At 38.8% G+C, this 12,927-nt stretch overlaps 1 protein-coding gene across 14 annotated transcripts in view; it reads left to right on the plus strand.

Moving 5' to 3' along the window:
* Positions 1-12,927, plus strand: part of Sox6 (SRY-box transcription factor 6) — a 592,637-nt gene that overhangs the window by 259,730 nt on the left and 319,980 nt on the right. For all 14 annotated transcript variants that reach the window (XM_085841377.1, XM_085841381.1, XM_085841379.1 and 11 more), the window contains one exon: positions 9,814-10,054. In XM_085841377.1, coding sequence (XP_085697503.1) covers positions 9,818-10,054 — 237 coding nt within the window. In that variant the 5' untranslated portion in view covers positions 9,814-9,817. The remainder of the gene's footprint in view (positions 1-9,813; positions 10,055-12,927) is intronic.

The following is a 12,927-nucleotide window of genomic DNA, read 5'->3' on the forward strand; positions in this document are numbered from 1 at the left end:
TGTCCTGGGGTGATTTTAAGTATGGCTAGCAGGGAGGGCCTGAGAGACATCAGCAGGGTGGCTTGGCACAGTTGAGGCAGGTTGGCAAAGAGCAGCTGTGATGCTTCTGAGACTCTTCTACGTCTGTGTAAACAAGGGAAGGCGCTGAGGAAAACTCTGATCTACCTAGTTTTAAGTTTTGTTGCTATGGCATTGTAAAGTGTATCTTCATGTTAACAGCCTGTGGTTGTTTGGGGCCTTTCACAGAAGGAAGAAATGTTGGGAGGAGACAAAATAATCATGGGGTTTAGAAATAAAGCAGAAAGATGCTTGATCAAGAGTATAGGGACAGAATAGAGGTGAGTGCCTCGGCACATGAGTGGTATATTTGTATCTGTTCTCTTAAGTAAAATAGAAAGATCTATTTGCTCATTGGCCCCCTTTCAGCTTTTCCTTCTGCTTTTCTTTCTAGAGTCATTGAGCATCTGTAAGATGTGATGCATGAGTCAGGCACTAAGGAGCCAGCAATGAGCAGGGCAGGTGTAAGTCTGTCTGTGGGTCACAAAGGATAAAATCCTGGAATAATTCCTCCTTTCCTGTACTTAACAGAAGCTTGTGACAATGTCTACTGGGGCCTTGGAATTATTTCTCTGACAAAGTATACCTTTTCTCTCAACATTCCTTATTATCTCTGTATTGTAAGAAATACCATGTGGGTGTATAATTTCAGAAATGGCTTAAATTAGTCATCATCGAAGTTCAACACTCCTGATTACATCCTCTCAGCTAGGAGGTTGTCACTCTGTAAGGTCACATGTAGGATATCTTAGAAGGAAAAAGTTTGTTATATTACTTAAAAATTGCAAAATCGAGGAAAATGATGTTTTCACTAGATGATGGCAAATGTATTACAGATCACAGTCAAGCTTGCCCAGAATCCCGATTTCTGTCCTAGCTCTCCCCGTTAGAGTTTCTGAGCCTGTGTGAGCACCTGTGTCTTTCTTACTCTTTCCTGATGATAGAGAGTGGAGGGAGAAGAGTGAAAAGGAGCCTGTCTTCAAGAAAGAGTCTAGTCTAAAGAAAGTGTCCCAACAGGGAGCAAGACACCAGATTGACAGCTTCTGATTTGTATGCCGACTTAGGGAATCCTGAGCTGTTTATGGTGCCCAGTTTGTCTCTCTTTAACCTGGTGTAGGACTTTCTGCTCCCCTGCCAAGCCTATCTCCTCGTGAGTTGAATGATTAGAAGTGATAATTTTTTAGAACAGAGGTGAGAGGCAAACGTGGAATACCAGACTTTAGCAACTTATGTACCTTTCTCGTAAAGGAAGGACACTACTGGGGGAAGAAAACAAGTCCTCTGAGCTGGGAGCATAGGGGGAAGTTGTTTGTTTGCTTGCTTATTTATTTATTTTACCATATTGGAAAGAATTATATGAATCTGAGCATTTTAAATTTTGAGTTAGACATAAAAGAACGTTACTTTGCTAAGAGAGCTTTTATGTAGCAGGTCTCCTTTTCATGTGCCAGGATGCTAAAGATAATAGTTTTACCTGGACCATGGCATCTTCAGTGTGTGGGAAAACCAGGTCAAATGTTCATAGCTTTAAAACCAAACTAGTTTGTAGTTACCAAGGTCCCCAGAAGAGTCAGTCAGTTTGGGCACCAGATTTGGGCAAGAATTCCAGATGCTGAAGGTCTCAAAAACAATTAAAGAGATATATCCTACTCATGGCTATTTCTAAATTTGGATAGAAATAATCAATTTTGGAAGATAAATTTCCAATATCAACAACTTAGACCAATTTAGAAGACAAAAATAAAACATACATTTTCCTTCTCTTTTAAGGAAAAGGTAAGTAAAAAAAACTAATGAGGTTAAATTCTGTTCTTTTCCACTTTCATGGAGAATTCTAAACTAGAAGGAACTCTCTAAGAGGTGAGACTGTTTTGTGATGGACATGCTGCTGAGTGTGAGGGATATAAGCCACCGTGGTGTCACCTGTAGGCCTTTGTACCATGCCAACAAGGCTGTGTGGCTCCTATTCATACTTGGGTTCATTTTCCATAAATTGGTCTTTCTTATTGGTTTCCATTTTTATTTGATGTAAGACTAATAAACCTTTCTGATAAATAACAGAGTGCTTCTGTCGCACAGGCAGGGTTAAAATGCACCCCTTTTGGGGGAAGCCAGATAGGTGTATTTACTCTGTAGAGAGATTTAGAGTTGATTTTTTGTTTTCTTTGTGGTAATTATGTTTGCACTTTGCTGATCACTAGTTGTGCATTATTACAATGGAAGGTGACAATTTGATTGTCTTCAATTGGAGAAACAAGTAATTTTATATTCACTAAGCTGTCAGGTAACACTAACTCACAGAACTGAGAGCTCCTGGCAATGCATTTGGCACCTATATTTAACTGCTTTGATGCTTGCATAACCTCTGCTAAATCAGAAATGCTTCTCCGGCTGGAGACGGTTTTCAGGGCTGTGCAATGAGGTTTTCATTAAGTAGACAAACTGAAAATGAACTGCAAAGCCGTGCGTCTTGCCCCTTTCTCTGCTCCTCCCATCACTGATCTCCTCTTCCTTTCCTTCACACCCTCCCTCTTTCATTCTCCCCTCCATCTCCACTCTCCCATCCTTCTTTTACAGGAGTCTAAAATGCATCTGATACATCCTTACCAGAGAGAATTGCCCCATAGCTTTATGTAGCTGACGGGAACCTAGAAAACCAGCTTCTTCACATAATTTTGTCCAGCAAAGCTGTGCTTGAGATTTCATATTGGGAACAACCTCAATAGTATCACATTTTCATCTCTCTCTCTCTCTCCTTTTCTGAGTGACTGACAATAGAGGAAGAATTCCAGGGATAGCTTCCTACACTTTCTGTTTGAGAGAATGTAGCTCTGGTCTGTGGTTTATTTATTTATTTATTTATTTATTTATTTATTTATTTATTTATTTTTATGAGAGAAGCAGATGAGATGTTCCAGAATCCGACACTCTATTAGTGAATCAGTTTCAGCGCAGTGGGGATGCTCCTTGAAAAAGAAAGCTTTTCATCCCACGTGAAGAGGATATTCTAAGTGACCATGTGGAAATAAATTCATTATGCTGTTATTTTAGATGGCCTTCTCTTATGAAAGCCACGAAGAGGTCTTTCAGTTGAGCTGAACAGTGGCTGTGCTTGATTAAAACCCTCTGAGTTAGGGTGTGTATTTATAGTAGCCATTGTTCAGTTTTGATCTGACTGTCAAGCCACTGGTTTTATTTATATTCTCTGGTAGTGGCTTTACAGAGCAAAACTCCCAACAGCTACTGTGAGAAAATTCAGTATTATTTTCATCAAACAAAAAGTATAGTGGTTCCATGATATCAAGTTGTTTTGCTCTTAGGAAGGAACTGGATACACAGGGACAAATGGGATCATTTTAGGTTTTCCATAGGCAGTCAGCCAATCAAAGGCCAGCAGTTGGACGGGTTGCCTGGGCCTTCTAGCAGATACTGACTAGTTAGACAGATACTGACTAGTTAGACAGATACTGACTAGTTAGACAGATACTGACTAGTTAGACAGAGGAGGTTATGTGCTGTAACATTATCAGGAGAAACAATTCATGAGTCAAAGCATTCCAAGACATGTGAGCTCTAGTCCAAAGAACAGACTCAAGCTATATAAAGTGACAGCAACATTGTCAGCTAAATATAGGCTCCAGAGATACAAACTTTGATGACTTGAGAGGAATCTGTTCCAGGTAGTTCCTGTTCTGTAAGAACCTCAGAGCACCTTTGGTGACAATTCTGGTGTATCAGTATGGAAAATTAGAGGCCTTAGAAAAATCAAGACCATTAATTTAAGCCCCTTCTTAGATACATGTTAAGTGTATTCATTTGCCTCACCTCTGCTAACTTGCCAGCTTGCTCAGATCAGTGAGTATCCTGACAGGTATCACATCTTGGTGGTTCTATATAAACTCTGAAAGAGGAGCTGAAATGCTAGAAGGAAGATAGCTTCTAAGCTTTCCAGTAGCTCTGACAGCACTCCCCTTGCATTCCCTCAGTTGCTTATTAAGACATGGACAAGGAAAGAAAAATTGGTAAAAGCCCATAGGTATTTGGAGGTGGAGTGGAGAGGACATGAGATTGTGGCTTCAAAGAATACAGAGACCCAGACAGCAAGGATAGGTGTTCTGCTTGCATGTGCATCTGTGTACCATACAGGTGCCTAATGACCTTACATGTCTTCACAAGGGGACATTGGATTTCCTGGAACTACAGTTATAGAAGTTTGTTAGTTACCATAGAAGTGGTGGAATTTGAACCCAAGTCCTCTGTAAGAGCAACAGTTGTTCTTCACCAAACAGGCCATCTCTCCAGCCCTCAGGACTCCCTTCACGTTAAAGTATAGAGTTAGGCGTTTCCTTGCAACCCTCTCAAATCCCTGAACGTGGGAATTGGAGGCACAGGAAAAAGGCTTGGAAGTCATTCTTTGCCCTAGCCTGGGTGGACTGGAATCCTTTGTGAGGGTTCCTGGGCATTGTGCATTTTGGCAGCTGAATGTATCTGTTACTCACGCTCCTTAAAATGAGAGGCAGTGTTATATTTTTTTTTTGAAAATGAACTTATTTCTCAGAATCAGATCAAGTGCAGTGTTCAGGAAATAATGAGTTATCTAACCGAGATGAGTCTATGCTGAGGTTCAAAAAATAAATGTAAGCATTAGACTGAACTTTAATGGTTTTATTATAAGCAAATGAGCTTATAAGTGCTGCTTTGTGTTAGAACAGCATTTCTTTTTTATTTTTAGATTTTATTACTTCTTTTATTTTTGAGATTATGATATAATTACATCATTTCCTCCTCTCTTTCCTCCCTCTAAGCCCTCCCATGCACCCCTCCTTGCTCTCTTTTAAATTCATAGCCTCTTTTTTCATTATTGCCTCCATGTGTATGTGTAGGCACAGAATTCTTTGGAATAAGCGTAACATACCTAAAAAGTGAGTGTTATTTGATAATAACCAAAATAATAAAATATTAGATAATAGTTCTGTGTCATTATATTGGAAAGGTTCTGTATACCATACTTTTCTGAAGCAGAGGCCTTAGTGCATGTATGTGTCCACCATCTTCCTCCTTTTATAAAGCCCAGACCACCTCACCTGCCTTGCTCAAGAACAGTGTACATTTACCACTGAATCACTTGGCAGTAACCTAAGCATCTGGACCCCTACAGTAGGGCTTAAGGTAGAGTGTTTGCCCTTTGTTGGAATAGAGACAGTACTGCTGGTGTTCTGGAAACAGCATTGATTATGGAGCATGTCCCCATCAAGCTCATAACCCCAAATCTTAGGCTGGAAGGTCTTCTCAATGGTCCAACATCCAAGGGGATTCACTTGATCTATTGGGCAGATGTAGTTCAAGTGCAGGGAACATATGATGGGAACTGAGTTTCATATGTCCCAAGACATACAATTCTTTTTGGAGGTTTTCCTTGATAATAGCTATGCCCCAGAAAACCATCTTGTTTAACCAGTGTGATAAGTTGACAATGTAGTTTTCCTCTCTGATTATAATGTGCTCTGTGTAGTCAATACACTGGTACCATGTGAGTGTAATTTCCTCTTTTATTTGATCTCCAATGCACTGTATTATAAATAAACAGTTAAAAAAAACACCAAACAAATCTGTTGCATTTCCTTTTAAGATTGTACCACTGTAGACACTTGTTCTAGTAAAGTAGAATTGGGCACATTTGATTGCATTTAAATTTTTCATGCTTCAGCAGTTTGGCTGGGAGCACAGCAAAGAAAAATCCCATGAGCGAGGAGAGTTGAGAATAATAGAACTTGATTTTGTGTATTATAGCGGCAACATTTGCGCTGCTTTAGTAGGGTTGTGTCAGCACTTCCATTATAAACCCCTGTTTTCAGGGGCTTTAACTAGGAAGATTTTTTTTTAATACAAATTAAAAAAACAATTCATTCGAATGATTTTTAAGTTATAATAGAGCAAAAATAAAACAAAGTAAAGTCACATAAAAATTGACCATTTTCGCAAAGATTTTCATTTTTTGTTGCTCATTAGTTGTGTGGGACATAGCTAGGTGAGGTGCTACCTAATATACAGAGGTGGAGTATATGGAAACACCGTTGTAGTGGATAGTATATAGGCATATTTAAAACAAGTGTGAGAATTCACACAAAGCTGACAAACCATAATTAACAAGGTGTATTTGATTCATGGATTCCTAAAGCAGGTGACTTGGGTAGAGTGATGGGAACAAGGGTTTCAGCAGAGTTGATTGTCTGTGCTTCCTAAAGTACAGCTCAGTTGCTGTAGGGAAGTGTCAAGGAGGATTGCTAAGACGTGGACGAGTGCGAAGGTAAGGTTACCTACACATGCTTGCTGTGCAAACCTGACACGAGTTCAATTTCCAGAATCCACTCCTGAATGTTGTCTTCTGGCCTCCACATACATTACTTGGCAAGTGGCCTCTTGCATCTCTGATACCTCTTCCCACCCCCATATTAAAAATGAACAATAAGAAAGGATAATACTAAAGAAAGAAACAAATGAGGCCATAATCAGTTAAATTGAAGACTGTATAATAAGTTATGTGTAAAAATTAGTAAGCCTGATCCAGTGCATGCACATATGCACTGATAGGAATATAACAATTAAAAAAGCTATGCATTAAAAATAAGTTGTGTGTATATTCATATAAAAGACAAACAACTGCCACTTAGTGTTTCTCAACCTATGAGTCGCAAGCCCATTGGGTAGTATACCAAGCATTTTGCATATCAGATATTTATAATATAATTCATAACAGTAGCAAAATTAGAGTCATGAGGTACTAATGAAGTTTTGTGGTTGGGGTCACCACAGCATGAGGAACTGTATTAAACTGCATTGGCAAGGCTGAGAACCTGTGTCCTAGACTAAACACAACAACAAAGCCACTGCTGAGAACTGAAATAGCCCAACTGTTTTATCCAAAGGAAATACCTTAATGAGAGAACAGGAGTCTCCTCCTCCTCTGTGGACAACATAGCTCAGAGTGCTAATAAAACAAGCACAGAGGATGTCAAGCACGGTCCGAGGAGTGCTCTTAGGCCACAGCGTGCCTACCTCCTTACCAAGGCATAGGCTGGGAGCTTCTCCTACCTCCCCACTCCTCTGTCTGGTCATGGTGTGAGCTGAGGATGAACAGTCAGTCGGCTTTAATATATTGGCAGCTGAGCTGGTATTTGAAACCTTGATACACATTTGTGTTTGTGGGTGTAAAATAAAAGACAGCTTGTGTGCCACTGTAAATAGGCTTCTGATGGGTCACTAGAGGGTTCACCAGAAGCTTGCCGATGAAGGAGAGGTGAGGCCTCTCCCCACTAATTGTATTCAGCGTGTAATTTCTAAACTTCCCTCTGAATTTTGATTTTCAATTAACACTCCCCATTTGAAGATAATTTTCTATTTAATGTAATTGCAGGAAATAATTTATTGGCTGATTAAGACTGAGGGCCCAGCCTTCCTTAAGAAAAACACTCACCAACCAGCCTTTAAACTCAACTCATAGCTTTGGACAGATTGAGTCTATTTTTACAGCTGCAGGGTTGTTGAATAAGGATCATACCATTGTTAACCAGCATAGTCTGTCGTCAAAATGATTCTTAAGAGACTGTTTACATTTTGCGTTTTGTGTCATGATTAATTTATACTAAAGTGATAATCACAGATACTGCTACTGGAAGGCAACAGATTACTTTATAATAAAAGGCTGCTTGTTGGAGAGAACCAAAGTCACTCTGAGTTTTGGATTATGACTTTTTCTTCACTTGCATTGAACTGTTTCTAAAAGGTGGCAGTCAACTCATTCATTCGTTTTTAATGTGTGTGATTACATTAGGGCTAACTGCCCATTATCTGAACAATGCAAACACTCTTGCTGCCTGTGACCGATGCTTGATAACTTACAGGACAGTTATAATTGCCTGGTTTTGAAGTGGTATTTCTGGGGCCAGTACAGTAGGTTCTGTAGTGACTTCCAATACTGAGACCCATCCATTGGTTATGGTTCTCCATGTGTGCATGTATTCCCCCATTTGTTAGCACCAACAGGAGTCACTGGAGAATGTGTCTGAGTCTTTGAAATGGTGCTCTTTAGAGCATTCAGTTTCTCTCTTTTTAGGGAAATAGAGCTATTCATCTACAAACTGTTCCTATTCTACTTTCTAGTCTCATCTAAATTGATGAAAGTTTTAGTATTTGTACAATGATTATTATAAGTAGGTATCAGCATTTTATTATGTTTCAAAGCACTTCAAAAGCCCGTAATACTTTTATTTAGAACTGTGCATAATTAGTTTAGCTGATCTTCTATTAATGTTTTTCACTGTAGGATACTAACTCTGAGCCCCCTCATTAATTGTGAGAAATTTAGCATTAGCTGTTAAATCCTATGTGAAACATGGGCTGCTACATAAAAACTACTGTTTAAATTGGAATTAACTTAATTATTTTTCCTTGCACTTGATATTTCCTTCACTGCAATATTCATGAAAGCATGTGACAGATTTGTAAATTTAACTGTTAATCTCAGATTTCTAGACCCTTTAATCAGTATTTATTTGTCTGTAGAAACAGTACAGGCAAGTTAATGATTTGCTAATTTGAAAAATGCTCATGTGGTTCCCTATGTTAACTGATTTGTGCATTTAAAAATGGTATGAAATCAATTAATGTTAAAGAGCAATTAAGGTGGCGATTGTATTCCTTCCATTACACAGCAGTTTCAAAGGAAATACAATAAATAAAAATCAACATGAAGCTTTAGGGGAAAATAGATTCTTCCATTAATTTGTAAACTTTTAGTGATTTGGTCACTGACCCCTTTACTAAGAAATTCATCTTTCTAAAGTGATGTTCTCAGAGCTCTGTAATTTTGTTTTACATGGTTTTTTATCTCATCTGAAGCACACAATGAAGACCCCACTACACAGTCCTTTGACAGTCTCTTTGTGAAGACTGCCACTAATGAGAGAGACTTTAAACCTCTAGTAGGCACAGGAGCCATTTTATATTTTCATAGTAGATGCTATGAGTCATGTGTATTCTTTCTGACATGAAATGGAGATATAATTATTTTAGAAATTCAACTAAAATGCCACAAAGTTGCTATAACATTTATCTGACACTAGAAGCCATTCAGTCAACATGGCACTTAAAAGTTAAGAAGCAATTCTTAATGTATCTTGGAGGTCTTCAGAAAAGTTTCATATAGGCCATTGGTGTGCGGTCTGCCACTCATAATCAATATTTAAGATAGGAAGTCATGACCAGTTTTATTAGCATATTAAGGACAAATTATTTAATGAGTCTAATTTTTTTAAAACATAAGCTTAATTTTTCCCTTCAGCACTCTGTGACAAAGTTAGATATTCTTTCTCTGAAGTCATTCCTCAGAGTTGTACATTAGTCCATCTACTGACTCACTCGTTCTTTTCATTGCTCACCACCAACCCAAGTACCCTTGCCACCAGAAACTCATAAAGCCTGGAAGAGGGGCATACAAATACATATATTGTACATCATGAAAATGTATAAAGATCAGATTTGGGGATTGTGTAAGGGAAAATATAAAGCAGTTAGGGGGCACAGGCAAAGAGGAGGAGGATAACAAATAAGCCAATTGTCCTTTGTAGTTTACACTGTCAATTTCTCTGTTTCAAGGATTTTTATTTTTTGCTATTATTTTATTATTAGTCAAATACAATAGCTTCTAATTTGTTTGTACAGAGTCCTCTAATCCACAGTGTTTCCCTTCTTCTGCAGAAGAATGTCTTCCAAGCAAGCCACCTCTCCATTTGCCTGTACAGCGGATGGAGAGGAAACAATGACCCAGGACTTGACCTCAAGGGAAAAGGACGAGGGCAGTGATCAACACACGGCCTCCCATCTGCCTCTGCACCCCATAATGCACAACAAACCTCACTCTGAGGAGCTGCCTACACTTGTCAGTACCATTCAACAAGATGCTGACTGGGACAGCGTTCTGTCATCTCAGCAAAGAATGGTGAGCACCACAATTCTAGTGCCTGTTATCAGCGATGGGAGATGTTAAGGAAAATGAAAATACATGGCTTCACAGTATTCCTGATCAGACCACAAAACAAACATGTGGCATACATACCATTGTTATTATTCTGGTAACTGGGAATTCTTGGAAAGCAGTTTGTGATCTAGGCTATGGCTATAATTAGGTCTGCTTGACAAAAGAATATTGATTTACTTTTTAAACAAGCAGAAGTCAGTTATCTTATACTTTCCATTTTAATTTAATGTGATTAATTTAGTAATGTCACAAAATAGATATTCGAATGAAGTGTGTCTATGTATTAATATTGAACAATTAAGCAAATATGTCCATGTGAATGAGATCATAGTGTGACTACATCTTCAATGAGGACATGCCTGTATCTATCATTTTAAATGAGAAGTCATGTGCCTATATATTAATATCAAAGGAGCATTGGAGACGCCTGTGTACCATCCAATCAGACCACATAGGTTTTCTCTAGAAGCAGAAACAACATTCCAAGTAATGCAGGAGTATGGCGCTTTCCCATGGTAAATTCTATCTTCTAAACATCCCAACAGAAGCCTCAGGACGGACACTAATTATCTAGTCCAACAACAATCTTCTTTATTTTTATCATCTAGAAGAAGCCAGAACCTTGATATGCCTTAACCCTAGCTTGTATTTTTTAACTTTTGGGTGACCAAAAATTAAGTTAGTGAAAAATATCTTAAGTAGACAATGAGAGTTTTAGTCCTAAACAAAAAACAAGATATCATTTTAAATGCCTTTGTTAACAAATGAACATACTGACATAAATAGCTCCCAGAGGGAGAAAGTTTTTTTTTTTCAAATGTTTTTGTAGATACAGTATAGGTGTGGGGGAGGGAATCAAAGGATGAATGGAGCATGTCTTGAATAATTTTAGATTTACTCCATGATTAACAAATTTCATTATGACATTTTCATAATGCATGTAGTACTTTTATTACAGTTTCCTGCTCTTCTACCATTTCTTAAACACCCCCCTTCCTCTACTTTTCTTTTTGTTCTAAGTTCCTGATAGTCCTTTTATGTCAATGTTTCTCTCTCCCACCATATTCAACTTGTTTCATATATGGGGGGGGATACTTATACTTGTCTTTGTGTATTTGACTTAGTTCTCCTAACATGATGATCTCCAGATTTTCTTGCAAATGACATCATTTTGTTCTTTTATACACGGGGAATCAAGAGTGAATAGTTTTCTGGGCTGGAGATACATCTTCCAGGAGAAAGGGAAGGCAAATATATATCGAGGCAGGAATGGAGAACATTTTCTGATTGAACTTAACTTGTTCATTCCATGTCTGCATGGTGGCATGGCTGAGGTGCATATCCACTCTCTGCTCCTTGCTCATAGGCAGGATAATGAGACTGCTTGGTCTTTATTTGAACAGATATCTATGGAGCACCTTCTGGATGCCACCCATTCCCTAACTATAGCTGTATTATGGTGAAGCAGAGGTGATGCATGCCTGCTTGGAGGTTGTGTTCTTGGACAGGAGACAGACATGCAAATATGTATATAGTTGAAGTTGTCCATGCTATGCAGAAGGTCAGAATGTTGTCTGAAAGCACAATGAGGTGAATCTGACTTGGAATATAGATGGATAGGATGCCCTCTCCAACCTAAGGCTGACAGAAAGTAGTCAGAGTAGGGCAAAGAATAAATCCGTGGAGAGAACAGCATGTATGGAGTGTCTGAGGTGATAAACCCAGAACTTAATTTAAGGAAATGAAAGATGGTCTTTGTGGTCAGAGGATAATGAATGAAGATACATCAGATGTGGTTGGAAAAATAGATAGGAGCCATATCATACAGGCCTTGGAGATGGCATTGTGGAGGTGAGATGTGATCTGAGTGCAGTGGGAGCAGCCTTTGAAGGGCTGAGGAAGGCTTCTCACAGATAATTCCAACTGTGGGCCAGTGAATGGATGGGCGGGCAGCAAGAGTGAAAGGACGGGCCCTGGGGTTTCTACTTCAGAAACCTAGATGAAAGATTACAGTGACTTGGATTAGTGTAAACAAAGGGGGGCACAGAGAGGGACTGGCTCAAGATAGCTGTGCTTTGATGCCATGCGCAGGCCTGAGCAAGTATAAGTAACTCGACTGGAAATGTATGGGGAGAGGCAGGGGCAATACACTCTAGTTCTGTTTCTTCTGAGGGCACTTTCCTTATTTTTCTTAGAAAAACTTTATTTTTGGCAAGTGTTTTGCTGAGTTAGTCTGAAATTTTTGTTATGTAGAACTTGTCAGAAAATAGATATTAATGTATATGTAATAATTTATGTTACATATGATTTATGGTAGTGTAAAATAGCTTAAGGTTGCAAACATACTATAGATTAGTGTGAAAGAGACCATTCTCATAGAAATGTTTCCAAACTTTCACTATGCTTTCTGCTGGAGCTTTTGTGTTCTCCAAATGCTGGAAAGCCAAAATATTTGTTTAACTCCCACTCTATAGCGTTTCCCAGCTGTGTACTTATATGGTGCAATAAAAGGATTTAACAAATGGGAAATAGCAGCTGCATGTGGAAACTTTCTTTGTGCTCCCTCTTCACCAGATAGAGTCAACAACATGGAGCCTGTAGCCTCGGACCTGAACTGACCTAGGCCACAGATCAGGTCACCAGGCAGCTTCTGTTTCTTGTAAAGAAAAACAATGGAAGGATTTTTATGTTCCTGCCAGACCTGAAAATGTGTGTGTGTGTGTGTGTCTGTTTGTATAGCGTGTGTGTGTGTGTGTGTGTGTGTGTGTTGGAGTAGGACGACTGTGACTGATGTGAAATTTTAATTTATTTCATTAACTAAGAAGTCTAAAGCA

The sequence above is a fragment of the Mus caroli genome, unplaced genomic scaffold, assembly GCF_978045245.1.
Source record: "Mus caroli unplaced genomic scaffold, Mus_caroli_1 scaffold_8, whole genome shotgun sequence".
NCBI classification, from domain to species: Eukaryota; Metazoa; Chordata; class Mammalia; order Rodentia; family Muridae; genus Mus; species Mus caroli.